This window comes from Myotis yumanensis, unplaced genomic scaffold (genome assembly GCF_028538775.1).
Source record: "Myotis yumanensis isolate MYYU_CA2020_CCGP unplaced genomic scaffold, mMyoYum1.0.hap1 SCAF_12, whole genome shotgun sequence".
Taxonomy (NCBI): Eukaryota; Metazoa; Chordata; class Mammalia; order Chiroptera; family Vespertilionidae; genus Myotis; species Myotis yumanensis.
Genome location: NW_027223763.1, coordinates 872,659 through 889,119, shown reverse-complemented (window position 1 = coordinate 889,119; position 16,461 = coordinate 872,659). Strand labels below are relative to the sequence as shown.

At 66.4% G+C, this 16,461-nt stretch overlaps 1 protein-coding gene across 1 annotated transcript in view; it reads left to right on the top strand.

Annotated features, from left to right (window-relative positions):
- The first annotated feature begins 30 nt into the window (after positions 1-30).
- The window catches only part of EXD3 (exonuclease 3'-5' domain containing 3), a 44,130-nt gene continuing 27,699 nt past the window's right edge, over positions 31-16,461 (top strand). Inside the window, 7 exon segments of the mRNA XM_070430273.1 lie at positions 31-187; positions 4,680-4,790; positions 7,844-7,908; positions 8,123-8,296; positions 8,693-8,860; positions 13,188-13,241; positions 13,989-14,128. Of these exon segments, the coding sequence (XP_070286374.1) occupies positions 4,736-4,790; positions 7,844-7,908; positions 8,123-8,296; positions 8,693-8,860; positions 13,188-13,241; positions 13,989-14,128 (656 nt within the window). The 5' untranslated portion in view covers positions 31-187; positions 4,680-4,735.

Below are 16,461 nucleotides of genomic sequence, written 5' to 3'. Positions count from 1 at the left end.
TCCAGGGCCTGACCCCGCCCCCTCAGGACTTCCGCCAAAACGCTCCAAGTGCTCACGCCGCCGCTTCAGCCCGGATCCTGGACCCGCCCGGCTGCGTGGCCTGGGTGCTCCCGGGAAAGCCGTCCGGGTCCTTCGCTGCCGCTGCTGCCGGGGCTGAGCCAAGGTTCCGGGCGGCCCCCGGGTTCAGGTGAGCGCCCCCCGGGGTGCGCGCAGAGGCGGGCGGGCTGAGGCGCAGGAGGCCGGGCTGGGCCGAGGGGCAGCGGGTGGGCAGGGCCTCGGCTCAGCACCCTCAGGGGCCGAACTGTCGCCGCCACGCCGCCCGCCGGGCCGAGTTTGACGGGCGCAAAGTCCAGGTCTTTGCGCTCCGGAGCCGAGTTGCTCCTGGAGCGCGTCCTGGCCTCGGGCCACCGGCCGGCGCTGCGGAGGGCACCCGGGGGGACCCAGAGGCGGGGCACCACTGGGCGGGGGACCTGGGGAAAGCGGGGTGCAGCGCCCCGGCCACACTTCTGGGCCTGCCTCTCAGGAGCCCACGGCCCTCGTCCCCTCCTCCCAGGGCCCCCATTCTTCCCCCGAGGTGGGGCCATGGCGAGCGGGCCGAACCCAGCCTCATCCGGCCTCGGGGCGGGTTGTCCCCAGATGGGCCCTGGGGCCCTGAAGGCGGAAGTCCTGCCACAAAGACGGGTTTGCTTGGGGGCCGCAGCGAATGGCTGCCCGGGGCAGGCAGGGTGCGTACACCGAGCCCGTCTCACGAGACGCGGAAGGAGGAAGTGGGAGCGCGGGGCGGGGCGGGGCGGGAGCGCGGGGCGGGGCGGGGCGGGGAGGCGCGGCGGGCGGGGCGGGGCCGGTCCCGCTTCGCGTCCGTCAGGAGTCGGCGGCGCACAGCGCCCCCTGCTGGCCCGGAAGGCGGCTTCCTTCCTGCGCTTCCTGCAGCCGAGGACGGTCCAGGATCAGGACCGCCCCGCGCGGAGCGAGACCTCGCTTTTATTTTTTATTTATTATTATCATTATTTTTTAAATATATTTCCTTATTGATTTCAGAGAGGAAGGGAGGAGAGAGAGATAGAAACATCAATGATGAGAGAGAATCATCGATTGACTGCCTCCTGCACACCCCCCACTGGGGATGGAGCCCGCAACCCAGGCCTGTGCCCTTAGCCGGAATCGAACCCGGGACCCCCCAGTCTGCAGTCCGACGCTCTGTCCACGGAACCAAACCGTCCGGGGCGAGATGCGTTGAGCTTTAGGAATTCGCCGAGGCCGTGGTGGGACCAGCAAGTCCCGAACCCGCCGGCGGGCTCCCAGGCTGGGCCCGGGCCGCGCTGGTGCAGCAGCTCCCTCTTCCCGGGACCCTCCATGTGGACCTTGGAAACGAGCGGCCAGGCTGGTGCCCGCAGAAGGGCTCCCTCGGGAGCAGCACAGGCTGGCAGTTCAGGACGAGCTCCGGGCGGGCGGGCGGGCCGCCGAAGGAGGGGACCTCCCTTTGGGAAAAGGGAGGAGGCTGGGGAGGCGGTGGCCACAGTCCGTGCGGAAGGGAGAGCTCGGGAAGGGGGTTTCTCGCTGGCCCAGGTGCCGGCCGGGGTCCTGCTGGCCGGGGTCCTGCTGGTGGACCCGCCGGGGACCTGCCGGTGGCCTCTCTGGGTCTGTAACTGACATGGGGATTGAGCGCCCCCTGCCGGCCGCGCCATCCGTTTTAAGTGACTGCGCCCAGCATGCCAGGGGGCCTAGGCTTGCTTGCCTGTGAACTGACCCCATGGAAACCTGGGGCCTGGCCAGCTCCCTGGGGGGGCCCCTGGCAAGTCCAAGTCATCCTCCCTGTGAGGTCAGAGGACCCCAGTGATGGGGCGGCCCAGCCATTAGGGACCGTGGGGTCGGGCTGCCCTCTCTGTGCCCAGCGCTGTGCCGAGTCCCCCAGGGAAGGCCAGGCAGGATATGGACAGACAGGTGGGCTCATGGGAGACCCTGATGGAGAGCAGCTGTGACGGGGTGAGCAGCACCTGGACAGCAGAGGGGCCCCCAGCTCCCTGCCACTGCCAGCTCGGGACCCTGGAGGGTGGGGGTCTGAGGAAGGGGGATGGGGAGGTGGGGGTCGGGCTGGCCTGGGGACTGTATGGGGTGCGGTACTCGGGGCTCGTGTGGGGGCAGCGGCTCCGTGTGGGCCCTGCTGTGGCTGGTGCCCTGGAACGTGTGGGGAAGGCGTGTGCACCTGTCCGGGCGGCAGGCAGCAGGTCTGACTGCCCACGTGGGGCGCTGCCCTGACCGCACGTCTCTAGGAGACAGTGAAAGGGAATCGGGCTGCAGTGGGAGGAGGGCCAAGCCTTGGTTCTCTCCCCTGTGTGTGGCCAGCAGCCCCCTCCTGCTCTCACAGAGGGTCGGAGAGAAGGGGCACCCGGCTGCTGGGCCTCCCACTCCCCAGGGCCTACGACCCTTCCCCGAACAGCTAGCATGGGGCAGCGCTGCTACTTTCGGGAGAAGGAACCATGGGTGTCTAGGTCCCCTGTTATGGCTGACTGTGTCGACCCCCAAATTCATGTTGAAGCCCTGACTCCCAGTGGCCATATTTGGAGATGGGACTTTTATTTATTTACTACAGGCCCGGTGCACGAAATTAGTGCATTCGGGGGGGGGGGGTCCTCAGCCCGGGTTGTGAGAGGGCACAGGCCAGGCCGAGGGACCCCACGGGTGCACGATTGGGGCCAGGGAGGGACGCGGGAGGTTGGCCAGCCAGGGAGGGACTGTGGGAGGTCTCCAGGGAGTGTCTGGCTCGTCTCCCTCAGTCCTGATTGGCTGGACCCCAGCAGCAAGCTAACCTACTGGTCAGAGCGTCTGCCCCCTGGTGGTCAGTGCACATTATAGCGACTGGTTGACTGGTCAACTCTCTGCCCCCTGGTGGTCAGTTCATGTCATAGAAGCGGTTGAGCGGCCTCAGTATATCATTAGCATATTATACTTTGATTGGTTGAATGGACGACTGGATGACTGGACACTTAGCATATTAGGCTTTTATTATATAGGATTTTTAAAATATATTTTCATTGATTTTAGAGAGGAAGAGAGAGAGATAGAGATAGAAACATCAGTGATGAGAGAATCATGGATCGGCTGCCTCCTTCATGCCCCCCACTGGGGATCAAGCCCACAGGCCCGGGCATATGCCCTTGACCAGAATTGAACCCGGGACCCTTCAGTCCACAGGCCGACGCTCTACCCACTGAGCCACACCGGCTTGGGCTGGAGACGGGGGTTTTTAAAGAGGCGATTTAGGTAAAATGAGGTTCTCTGTAACTGGTGACCTCATGAGAGGAGGAGAGGAGGACCGTGAGGACACGGGAGAGGACAGCCTGTCCACAGACCTGCCACCTCTGCGGCGGGACGCAGTGCGCCGGGCCCCAGGTCGGGGCGTGGCTGGGAGGTCACCCCAGGCCCCCCGCGGGCCCTGCCCCGCTCGTGTGTTGCTTGATGCCCGCAGTCGGCTGCCGAACTCTGTTTTCCGGTTGATGTGTTTGCGTTGCGAGGGCTGGCCGGCACCGGCGCTCCGCGTGGCCAGAGCGGGAGTCTGGAGCCGACGGTGCAGGGAAGAGGCGTCGGGTGGTCCCCACGCGGCTCAGCTGTGAGCAGGGTTCGCAGGGCCGTCTTCGCAGGCCCACCGCATGCCTGATGCCGGGAGCCCACTGCTCTGCCGCCGCGTCCAGGAGCTGCGGTGCGTGGGCCACACAGTGAGCTCTTACTGCTAAGCTGGTCAGTCAGACGGGAAACCCAAGAAATGGTCAAACTGTGTGTTCCTTAGAAATATGGACGTGCCCGGCTGGCATGGCTCAGTGGTTGAGCGATGCCCTGTGAACCAGAAGGTCAGGGTTCAATTCCCAGTCAGGGCACATGCCTGGGTCGCAGGCTCGATCCCCAGTGGGGGGCGTGCAGGAGGCAGCTGATCTGTGATCCTCTATCATCACTGATGTCTCTCTCTCCCTCTCCTTTCCTCTCTGAGATCAATAAGAACATATTAAAAAAAGAGAGAAATATGGATGTAAAGATCCACAGAGACAGCCGAGGAGCCCCTGGGAGCGGCCTCCAGGTGGGCTGTCTCCGACGCCTGGGTCAGGCCGGCCGGGACCTGCAGGCGGCCATGTGTGGTCCTTTGATACCCACAGCCACCTGTGAGCGGGGAGTCTTATTTATTTTTAAAAAATATATTTTATTGATTTTTTACAGAGAGGAAGGGAGAGGGATAGAGAGTTAGAAATATCGATGAGAGAGAAACATCCATCAGCTGCCTCCTGCACACCCCTAACTGGGGATGTGCCCGCAACCCAGGTACATGCCCTTGACCGGAATCTAACCCGGGACCCTTGAGTCTGCAGGCCAACGCTCTATCCACTGAGCCAAACCGGCCAGGGCATAGCAGGAAGTCTTTAAAGGCCTCGAGAAAACAGACTAAAGGAGGAAAAACAGGGTGCTCCCCGCAAATGCGGGAGCACATCCAGTGTCAAATGCGCATCCACAGGAACCGGGTGGCCACCTGCACCGGGTCCAGCCTGGGCGAGCTGCGGGGCCTCGTGGGTTCTCACTGCAGGTCCACCCGGGGGTCCCCCGGCCCCTGAGATAGGGAGGGGCCCTGTGTGCCTGCGTCGGGATCCCTCCGCCTCCCCAGGTGGGACCCAGGCCTGATTGTCCCGCCTCTCTAGTCCCACCTTCCTCAGGCTGCCTGCGGCCTCCCTGTGCCGGCCCCGCCGCCCCGAGGATGGACCCCGGACACCCCCCCGCGGGTGCAGAGCCCGCTGGTGACCCTGCTCCTGGTGAGTGCTGTTCTGTGGGGGGGTCTGTCCCCACAGTCCTGAGTCCAGCTGGGCTGTGTTTGGCGGGGGTAGAGGTGCGGGGTGCGGGGTGCGTGCCTGGGGCGTGTGTGGGGGGAGTGGCACGGGTCTGTGAGTGTGGTGTGTGCAGGGTGTGTGCTGTGGTGCACGTGCATGATCCACGTGTGGGATGCATGTGCGTGTGCAGAGTGGGGGTTCTGTGCCGGGGTACACATGGGGTACGGGTGCTGGCCCCCCGTCTGCGCTGAGCACAGCTGGTGGTGAGGCTCCCTTTGCTGATGAAGCAGGACAACGGGCATAGATGGGGTGGACCAGGGGCTGCGGCGGCAGAGCAGTGGGCTCCCGGCGGTGGCCTCTCAGAAGCAGCCCACGGGTGGGGATGCGGGTGGGAGACTCGCGGGGCTCACACCTCGGCCCTTTCTCGGGTGGACGGCCGGGCGGGGCCCCTTGGCACCGTGGGGAGGGTGGATGGCCAGTCCTGGACTGACAGCCACTGTGACGAACACAGGTGTCCAGTGCCCCCGGGTGCTCCGGCCGCCGGTGGACACACCCTGTGGTCTGGGCAGCCCGGGTCAGCGTTGGGACTGGGTCCTGCTGGGCCGATGGCTGCGCCAGGCCGTGGTAGGAGCCTTTGAGATCCTGAGCCGAGAGCCGCCCCCTGCCCCTGGGGTGTGCCTGCACCGGCTGCTCGGGCGGGCTCGGTGGGGCTCAGAGTGGCTCCGTGGAGACCGCCCGCTGCTGGAGGCCAGGTGTCTGCCAACCAGCTCTCAGTCCAGCCCACCCGGGACTCCCTGCCCCGCTCCACCCACTTCGTGTCCCATTTCTCAGCCCAGCTGCGCGATGAAGTACCGGGTCTGTATAGCTGGTAACTTGGCAGCTGGATTTTTCTGGAACGTGTCTGTGTCTCACAGGGAAGTGGGTCTGCCCTGCCCCTCCCCATGGGGTCAGAGACCCTGCAGGCAGCCCCACAACTGTCGAGGTCTGGGGACGCTGAGGATGGTGGCAGGTCCCTTGACCGGCCCTGCCGCCTGCCCCTGGCGGGGGGGGGGGGGGGGGGGGGTGTGTGGACTGTTGGGCGGGGCCGGCCCTGCTGCCCCTCCTGGGGAGGCGGGTTCTGTTGGCCTTGGCCCGAGAGGCCCCCAAACACCAGGCACAACCAGCGAGGTAGTTAGTGTCACGCCGTGTGGAGCCCTGTCAGTCTAGTGCAGCGGTTCTCAACCTGTGGGTCTCGACCCCTTTGGGGGTCGAACAAGCCTTTCACAGGGGTCGCCTAAGACCATCAGAAAACACATATATAATTACATGTTGTTTTTGTGATTAATCACTATGCTTTAATTACGTTCAACTTGTAACAATGAAAATACATCCTGCATATCAGATATTTACATGACGATTCAAAACAGTAGCAAAATTACAGTTATGAAGTAGCAACGAAAATAATGTTATGGTTGGGGGTCCCCACAACATGAGGAGCTGTATTAAAGGGTCGCGGCATTAGGAAGGTTGAGAACCACTGGCCTAGCGTCTCTCAGTCACAGGCTTGTAAGGTTCCTCCATGTCGCTTTTTTTTTTTTTTTTTAATATATTTTATTGATTTTTTACAGAGAGGAAGGGGGAGAGATAGAGAGTTAGAAACATCGATGAGAGAGAAACATCGATCAGCCGCCTCCTGCACATCTCCTACTGGGGATGTGCCCGCAACCCAGGTACATGCCCTTGACCGGAATCGAACCCGGGACCCTTCAGTCCGCAGGCCGACGCTCTATCCACTGAGCCAAACTGGTTTTGGCGATGTCGCTTTTTTTTTAATCCTCCATTGATTTTTATTTTTTTAAATATATTTTTATTGATTTCAGAGGAGAAGGGAGGGGGTGAGAGAGAGAAAAACATCAATGATGAGACAGAATACAGAATCATTGATTGGCTGCCTCTTGCACATCCCACATGGGGGATCGAGTCTGCAACCGAGGTGCGTGCCCTTGACTAGAATAGAACCTGGACTCTTTGGTCCGCAGGCCGACGCTCTGTCCACTGAGCCACACCGGCCAGGGGCCCAGCCTCCCTGCTGCCGTCCCCCCTGTGCTCCCAGCGCTGATTCCAGGGGCCGGGTAGCTCTGGACAGAACGGAGTTTCTCGGACATTCCCTCTGGGTCCTGTGCTCAGCAAGCCCTTGGCACCGGCTCAGTGAGGAGGGGCCTGGCGGGTGGCGGGGTCTGTGCTGCCTGGGGTCTGTGAAGGGCAGGGTGGGGGTGGGATGGGGTGGAGAGGAGGCTGGTGAGGCACAGGTGGGGGCCTGGGGTGGGGGTCTGGGGTGGCCCTCTGAAGCAGCCGGGGGTGCCGGTGGCTGTGGGTGACGCAGAGCTGGTGCCCGGGCCCCTGGCTCACAGGTGGCAGCGACATTTCTGGACCAGCTGGCCCTCCTGGTGCTGACCTTGGGCCTGGTCTGAGGCACTGTCCTTTTCCACGGTGAGGGGGGCCCTGACTTCCCCTGGGGCTGGCGGCCAGCACTGGGCGAAGCGCGTGCCCGCTCCGTGGTCTCAGGCCGTCCTGCGGGGCCGGGCTGGACAAGCAGCAGGACTGTGGTGGGGCCCAGGGGCACTTGGCCGTGGTGGGGGAGGCTTTGGGGAGCGGCCAGCCTGCCAGGGCGCAGCAGGAGCCCGGACATCAGAGGGGGAGGGCGGCAGATGGGGGTGGGCTGTGACATGATGCGGAGGTGGGGGGTGCAGACCCCGCTGCACGTGCCTACAGGCTCGGCTGCCCCTCGGGGGGCCTGGTCAGGGCTGTGGGCGTGGTCCTGCTGCCTGCCCCCCTGGCCCCCCAGCTCACATGGCTGTTCCGAGACCTGCAGCTCCCGCGGCTGCAATGCCAGCTGGGCTCCTAGGTGATGCCCGCTGGTGAGGGGCAGGGACAGGCCCGGGGAAGGGACAGTGGGAACTCTGGCCAGAGGGGGTGGGAGGCCCTGGGCACTGGGTGGTGTCAGGTGCGCGCCCCCCCCCCCCCCCCCACAGCCCGCGTGGCCCTGTCTTGTTCCTCAGGCCAGGACATGCTGGGGTTCCTGCCGACCCTGCAGGCGCTGTGGTCCGCGCGGCAGCCGCAGCAGGTGAGCTGTGGGTGCAGGTGCCCGGCCGCGGGCCTCCCTGGGCCTGCCCGTGGGAGCTCCGGTGGACACAGGCCTGTGGCCTAGAGCACGAGGGCGGGAGCACCAGCTGCCACCATGGAGGCTGCCCGAGCCTGTCCCGCCTCCCGATAGGCCGCTGTGCCCCTGAGCCCCGGCAGGGCTGGCACGAGCACGCATGACTGAGGCCTTTCCGCAGTTCAAGGAGGAGGCCTGGCGGGGCTTCGCTGCCCTGGACGACCCGCGCGCTGCCCTCCTGGACCTGCTGGAGGGCCGCAGGGCCTGGCGGCGGAAGGGCACCTCCCTGGAGGCCTGGCTCACGAGGGAGCTGGAGCGCTGGCTGCAGGCACGGCCTTCCCCAGGGGCCCCCCAGGTAAGCCCCCCTCCCTCGGGGCCCGCCCAGGTAAGACCCCCTCCCCCGGGGCCCCCCCAGGTAAGACCCCCTCCCCCAGGGCCCACCCAGGTAAGACCCTCTCCCCCGGGGCCCACCCAGGTAAGACCTCCACCCTGTGGCCCCATTGGCCACGTTCCACAGACGGCTTCTCCCACCTGCTTACCCAGCTGACGGGCCTCTGCAGCCACTGGGGTTGCCCGGGTGGTGGGGGCTGGGGACTCGGCCTGAAGACCGGCCATCGCACCTTGGCCTGTGGGCTTGACCCTCAGCCCCTGACATCTCCCTCAATGGTGTCCCCACCTCCGGGCCTTGCCCGCCCCGCACCAAGCCCCTGGCCAGGTCCCCACCAGCTGAGGCCAGGTCTCGGGCTTCCAGGGCAGCCCGGGGCTGGGGCCACTGCAGGCCCGTGCGGCCAGGCTCCTGGCTGAGAGCCCCCAGAGTCTCGTGGAGCCGCTAGTCAGCATCTTCCAGCTGCAGGATGCAGACCGGGGGTCCCTGCTGGCCCACGTCCACCAGCTGCACCAGGAGGGCAAGTTCAAGGAGGTGAGTGTGACCTCCCGTGGCAGCGGTGGCCTCGGGGTCACTCCCGATTCTCTGCTGCAGCTCTGTCTGCTGGTGGGGTCTGTGGGGCGAGCGAGAGTGGGCTGGGCTCACAGGGTCCACCCAGAAGTACCTCATTGCCTCTCCGCCTGGGGCTGCCGGGGCTCGGGGACCAGCCACCTGGGACCCAGCTCAGGGCCATGCTGCTGTCGGGTCCCAGGAGCCCCGCTGTGCCCGGGTCCTTCCTCCTGAGGTGCTGGGCCCTCGCACTCTGCCCGCGGCACGGGGCGCCCGGCTCTGGCCCAAAAGCCGTGCACCAAAGCCCTCGCCTGGACGCTGCCCGGCCTCCGTTTACACCCTGCACACCCTCTGGGGGCCGGAGGGGCAGGGCCGTGGGAGAAGCTGGTGATGGTCCCTCTGCCCTCACACGCCACCCCTGAGCCTGGGTCAGCCTGCCGGCCCCTTCTCTCTCCTGCCCGAAGGTCGCTGGGCTTCTGTCACCGTCCCCGCCTGGCCCACCGGCTGCCGTGAAGACAGGCCCTCCTGTGGGTCCCTGTGGTCCCTGCGGCCACGGCCACACCAGGCCAGGCTGGGAGATGCCTGGCCTGCTCGGTGACAGTGCACGCCCGGCCTCCATCGCTAGAGCCCTGGGCGCTGCGTCTGCCGCTCCTGGGACCTGCCAGGGCCCTGCCCGGAGCTGAGGGCCAAGCTGTGGGTGTCCCTGGCCCCCCCCCCCCCCCCCCCCCGTGTTTCCTGGTCAGGCCAGCAGTGGTGACATGAGGGACTGGCTCCCCGAGGTCCTGGGGGCTCCCGGCCGGCCGTCACCGGCTCAGGCAGGACCCGCATCCCACCTGCACCAGCGGCCCTGGGGCCAGCCCCCAGCATCGCGCTCCTGTTCTGGATGGAGGTTCAGTGGGGGCACAGGGCTGGCACCTGGGGCACAGATCACCGGCCGTGTGGGTGAGGCTGCCCCATGTGAGCTGTGCCTGTGGTGCCCAAGAGGCGTCCTCTGCCCCCTGCGGGGGGGAAGGCGGTCATAGAGCGGCTGGAAACGGGGCTGCGCGTGGGCCGGGGGTGAGGACGGGGGGTGAGGACGGGGGTGAGGACCGAGGGTGAGGACGGGGGTGAGGACGGGGGTGAGGATGGGGGTGAGGACGGGGGGTGAGGACGGGGGGGTGAGGATGGGGGTGAGGACGGAGGCTTAGCGTCAGGGGCTCGCTGGGCTGCTCTGAGCCTGGAGACGGGAGGGGAGCCTGGCCAGCGGCTCCTGGGGACTCGGGTCCCAGTGGGGCGATGGGGGGAGGTGCCTGGGCTGCGGCTGAGCTGTGCTGCGGTGCCGGGTGCCTGAGGGAGCCGCGATCTGACAGCCACAGCCTGGGGCGTGGGGCAGGGCCGGGTGGGGGGCTCCCATGGAGGGAGGAGTCCAGTGTCCGGGGATCAGAGACAGTCCTGCTCCCACACCACGGCTGGGGCGGGACGGGCACCGAGGCTGGACCCTGCCCCTGCTTGGGCCGCCGTTCCGGAGAGCCCGTCCTGGTGAGGAGGCTCATGGGAAAGTAGGCGCTGGGGGCCGGGAGGTGCGGGCAGCGTGGGCTCCCTGCCGCCGGCCCCGGCCGCCCGGGCTCGTGTCTGGACACCAGGATGGCCGCGGGGACAATGCGGGCCGGCCCCTGCTCGTGGGGCTCGAGCCGTTCTCAGGCTGAATGGGCGGCTGCGCCCGGAGGACGCGGGAGGCGGGAGGCAGGAGGCAGGCCCTGGTCGCGTCTCCTGTTACACTCGGGCCTTTCAGAGTGTCTGGCGCTGACTGCGCCTCCTCGCTCCGAGGCAGCTCCCACACAAAGGGGGCCCTTGTCCCCCGCAGGCCCTTCTGCGCAGAGCGGCCATTGTCCCTGTGGGCGGTGTACGCTCCAGTGCCCGCCGAGGCGCATTCAGCCCGCGGAGCAGCGGGCACCCCACTCAATGCGACGCGGTATTTCATGTCCCGGCGGCGGCTGGCTCTGGGCCGGATGAATGCCCGCTTTTGTCTGCGGAGTTATTTTATTTACATTTTTTAAACAGCTTATCAAGGTAAAAAGAGAGCTTTGCTTAAAAGGGGAGGCTTGGCTCCAGGCCCAGCCGAGCCTCAGAGGTGGGAGGCGGCGTCCTGGGTCTGAGGCCACTGCCACGGGCGGCCCGGGTGCTCGGCCCCCTCCCACCGTGGCCACCTGGCCCTGTGGGTTCTCTCAGTTATTTTCCCCAAAGGCAGCAGCTCTGGGCCTGTCTGGTGAGGCTCCCACAGTCCCGCCCTGGCCCCCAGGCAGCCGGGGGCTCCCCTCCGGCTCTCGTCCTCTGGGCGGAGGTCGGAGAGGCCGGCAGGGGCCGGGCGGCTCAGCCCTGGGCAGTTCCCTCCTCGGGGCCCAGGCCCTCCTGGACCTGGGTCTGAGGCCAGCTGCAGGCACCTGGGCGGGCAGTGATCCTCCCACACCTGCTGGGACACCCACGTGACCAGGCACCAGGCAGTCTGGCTGGTCGTACCTCAGGGGCAGCTCATACAGAAATGACCAGAGATTGACTCTAAGCCCAGCCAGTGGCAGAACCATGGGAAACGCCCACCCAAGCCCAAGATGGGGCTGGCCTAGGGGGCCTTCCTGGAGGAGGCGGTTCTGCTGCCAGCAGTCCCCCAGGTCACAGTGGTCGCCCCAGATGGAGTGGGGGCGCCCTCCCGTGGCTGGGTGAGACTAGGCAGCCTCCCCCTGGACCTGTGCCCTCCCCCAGTCCAACCTCCAGCCACAGAGCAGGCCGCCTGGCCGCTGGCCAGCCGGGAGAGGGCACCCAGGTTGCACGGAGAGCTCTGGCCGTGCCTGGGCAGGAAGCTGGCTGCTCTGGAGAGACCAGGGGATGAGCAGGGAAACCCCCTTTGACAGAATCGTGTGCGGCCAGCAGGGAGGGCATGCCCCTCCCAGGAGAGGCTTGAGCTCGAGCACAGCCCGCCCTCCACACTGGCCCCACCCTGGGCAGAGGCCCCGCCACCGGCAGTGGGCAGGTGGGGGGTCGGCACAGCAGCCCCCGGACGCCACTGGCTCCTTGGGGTGAAGGGAGTCCTGGAGGCAGAGCGGGGAGCCGGGGGCTGGAGAACAGGCAGGGGCAGTGCCTGGCCTGCATGTGGCCTTCCCCTGACCACCTGCAGCCCAGGCCACCCCCACTAGGCCTGAGGGCTCACTCCAGGACTCAGAGGGGGTCTTGGATGGGTGGGGGCCCATGGAGGGCGGGGCCTGAGGGAGGTGGTCTCGTCCTCAGAGGAGCTGGACCCACCTGACTTGAGCGCTGATAACCCCTCCCCTGGCCCTACGCCCCCTCCCCTGGCCTTGCACCCCCTCCCCTGGCCCTGCGCCCCCTCCTTTGGCCCTGCACCCCCTCCTTTGGCCTTGCGCCCCATCCCCTGGCCTTGCACCCCCTCCCCTGGCCCTGCGCCCCTCCTTTGGCCTTGCGCCCCCTCCCCTGGCCTTGCACCCCCTCCCCTGGCCTTGCGCCCCCTCCCCTGGCTCTGCGCCCCCTCCTTTGGCCTTATGCCCACCCGGCCACCTTGTGCCCCCTTTCCCGGCCCTGGGCCCCAGGGGGCTGGTGGAGACCCATCTCTGGAGCCCGGCCAGGCTGTGGGCAGGGGTCAGTGTGCACTGGGAGAGGCCCCGGCCTGGCCCTGCCCTTGAGATCCGGCCGGAGGCCCGGGGAGCCTTTCCCAGCCGCTATTTTCGTCCTTTCTGTGAGCCTGCGGGCGGGCGGCTGCCCTGTGGTTATTTTTGCTCATAATGGGAGCGTGATGTATGGAAAGTATTAATAGCACGGCCTGCGCTGCGTGCGGGCACTCAGGACCCGGCGTGTTCTCTGTCCAGGGCCCGAGGTCAGGGACCGGCCCCAGCGCACGCCCCCCCCCCCCACCCGTCTGAGGGACAGCTGTCCCCCCAAAGTCACCGGCCCAGAGCCTCTTCCTCTGCAGGTCCCGGGGCGGCTCTGGGCTCCAGGGCAGGTGATGAGGGCTTCTGTCCCCCGTCCCCCGCCCCGTCCTCTACCCACTCAGGAGCAAGCCCGGGTTGGGGCCACTTGGGGCCAGCCCCCAATTGAGACCCCATCCAGGGACGGCACAGGGGTTGTCCCCACCTGCCCGCCCCCCCCATGCAGAGTCTGGCTCAGAGCAGGGGCCAGGCCCCTTGGCCTGGGGGCCACGCGGCTGGACGAGCAGCCCTCTCTGCGCCCGCAGGGCCTGAGCGGTGACCAGCGTCCCTGCAGAAGGGTGGCCGCCCCGCCAGGGCCGCCCGTCCCCAGCCCAGTGTGACGGTTCCTTTGTGTTCGCCAGGCTGTCATGCTGGGCACGAAGCTGCGTCTGCAGCCAGAACTGGACGTTGAAATGGTGAGTGTCTTTCTCATGCAAATGCCAGGTTCCAACTTGGATGCAGCCCAGGCCTGTCGGCGGGCGGCTGCCCACGCTGGGCCTGGGCTTGGCTCCCACCAGGAGGGCCGGTGCCGGAGGACAGGGGTCACGTGTGAGGGGGACCTCGAGGAGGGCGGGGAGGGACGCAAGTGCCCCTGAGTGTCCGATGCTCAGAGCGTGGCCAGGCCCGGGAGCCCCGCCCAGTCTGCCTCTGCCCTGCGGTGGCCACAGGGGCTCCCAGCGGTGGGTCCTGTGAGGACCGCCTCGGGGGGCCTCCGTCCAGCCTGGGCTCTGGACAGCTTGGCCTCTGAGGGTGCATGGGGGCGCTGACGGGAGCGAGGGGCTGGTCGAGGCCTGGTTCTGGCAGGGGAGTGGTTGGCATTTCCAGGTCCAATACCACAGCCAGGGGCTCCCTCGGGCGCCTGCCGAACCGGGCAGCTTGCGGTCTGTGGCTGCGGCAGGCCCGTGTGCGGGCACGCCCTTCTGCCTAAGCCCGGCGTTTCTGGGCCATGGGACCATTACCGCTGGGGGTCTCCATGCTGCCCCGCGGCCCCGTGAAGACGAGGACCCGCCCTTCATCACGGACATGGAAGGCCACAGCCGCCGGGGCCCGTGCATGTGCATATGAGTGTGTGTGTGCAGGCACACGTGTGTTCATGCATGAGTTGTGGGTCTCAGCAGGCCTGGGCGCAGCCTGAGGTGTGCCCCCCGCCCTCCCACCCACAGATGAGCATCCCGCTGCTGCTCCAGGACCAGCTGGGCCTCGTGGAGCGCTACGTGGATGGCTTCCCGGGCCTGCAGTGGAGGCTCGTGGCCCTCATGGACTCCTGGTGCCGGCCCGGCTTCGACATCAGCGTCATTGCCAGGTGAATCCCGGGGTGGGGGGCCAGGGCGGGGCGCAGGTGGCTGGCACTGGGAAAGCCACACGCAGGGCCACGTGCTCGCACCAGGTGATCTGCAGCCAGGGCAGCGGGGTGAGGCCAGGCCAGAGGCTGGGCCAGCAGGAAGTGGGCGAGAGTAGATGCCCTGAGGCTGCAGCCCGAGTCAGAGCTGGCCTGTCCAGCGGCTCCGTCCCTTCTCTAGCGACTCTCGGCGGGGCCTGCTGTGCACTCCATCCCCGCACACACAGAAGGCGGCACACGTGGGGCCGTGTGCATGTGTGTGCACACATGTGCGCGCACGTGCATGTTTGTGCACACATGTACATGCATGTACGATACGAGGGTGTCACCCGAGCGTGGGGCACAGGGATGCACCGGTGGCCCGAGGGTGACGCAGTCCGGAGCAGGCCCTCGCTGCGCCCGCCACTCCCATGCAGCCCAGGTGTCTCGCTTGCGGAGCAGGCTGGGCTCGGAGTGGGAGCCTGGACCGCCCCCGCCGTCCCCGGAGCCACGGCCAGGCCCCTTTCCCTCGCTGGGTTGGTTCCTCTTCCCTAACGTGGGGCCCACGCTGCCCGTCCCACGGTGGTGAGGTCACTGCTGGGCTCCCCTGTGAGGCGGGGTGGGGAGTTCGATTTACTGCAGACACTGGTTTAAATGAGTGGATTTAACGTTTCCTAGTTCTGGGCTCTGAAAGGGCCTGGAACAATGGCATCGCTCAGCGGTGCCCGCCCGGACCTCGGCCTCTCAGGGCGGAGGGGCGGGAGGGGCAGCCGGTGGGATCCTCGTCCCGGTGGAGCCCCGTCCGAGGACCATGCGAGGGCGATGCCGGCTCAGGCTGCCGGAGGAGAAAGTGCCAACGACCCTCCTCAGGGCCAAGGCATCGCGGGCCCCGCCACATTCCACGGCCACGAGAGAGGCCAGTCGCCACGGCCATGCCGGACAGTTTAGATGGAAGAGACCAAAGTCTAGAAAAACAGAACCTACCACAAGCAGCCCTGGGAGGAGGGGGAGATGGGATCGTCCTGTGTGAACAGCAGCCACGTGGCTTCAGACTTGACCGCGGAGACAACTCAGACCCCGACGGCTGCGCGGTGACTTCTCTCCGGGTGTGAGGGCGAGCGCTCCCGCCGGCAGATGCCCAGGAAGCAGGAGGGGGTGTCGGGGAGGGAAAGCTGGCGTCCAGCATCAGGGACAAGACACAGAAATGCTGACGAAACCTCCGAGAGTAGATCACGGGGCGGGGCCTAGAGGGGACGGGAGCGGCAGCGGCCGGGGCTCAGTGGGTTGGGCATCGTCCTGGGCACCGAAAGGTCGTCGGTTCCGTTCCCGGTCAGTGCACGTGCCCGGGTTGTGGGTTCAATCCCCAGTGAGGGTGCATACGGGAGGCAACCAATCGATGTTTCTCTCTCTCTCTCTCTCTCTTCCCTCCTCTTTCTAAAATCGGTAAACAAACAAAAAAGAAAATCAATAAACATATCCTCAGGTGAGGATTTTCAGAAAAGGTGGGAGTGAGCACATGAAAAGACGTTCCATCTACGTCACAAGGGATTGAAATGGAAACAGCAATGGGATGCGCCCTCAGAAGGGCCACGCCAGCCCCCGCCGACCCGGACGCTGGGAGGACACGGAGCGCGGGGCCCCCCCTGCTGGGCTGCAGGGGTGCAGCCGCTCTGGAAGGAAGGCAGCGGGTGGTTTCTTGCCGCTAAGCACCCTCCCCGTTCGACCGGCACGCGCGCTCCTCGGGGTTCACCCAAAGGAGCTGACAGCTTCGTCCACACAACCCGCTGCGCGGGGCGCATGGGAGCTTTGTTCAGAGTCGCCGGCACCTGGGAGCTACCAAGACGCCCTCGGAGCAGGTGATGGTGAGCGTGGTCCATCGAGACGGGTTGGTCAGCACTGATGGCCTCCCCACCCCCCAGCCCTGGCCAGGCCCCGCTCACAGGCGCCGTGGGCCGCGGAGGAACCTCACATGCATGTGACTGAGCGAGAGCAGCCAATCGGGCGAGACTCCACAGTGTGATGCCAGCTCCGCCCTGGCCGTGGGACAGCGACGTGAGGGGGCGGGGGGGGGGGGGTGACCAGGTGGAGCCCAGGGCTCAGGGCAGTGAAGCTGCTGTGACGCTGTAACAAGGTTGTGGCCCAGGCCCAGGTTGTGAGCTCGGTCCCAGTGGGGGGCGTGCAAGAGGCAGCCGATCCATGAGTCTCTCTCATCGTCGATGTTTCTGTCTCCTCTCCCTTCCTCTCTGAAATCAATAAAATGTATTTATACTTCAGAAAGCCTCCTGGCAGGGAGCACAGCCAGGGTGCGGGGCGCGGGC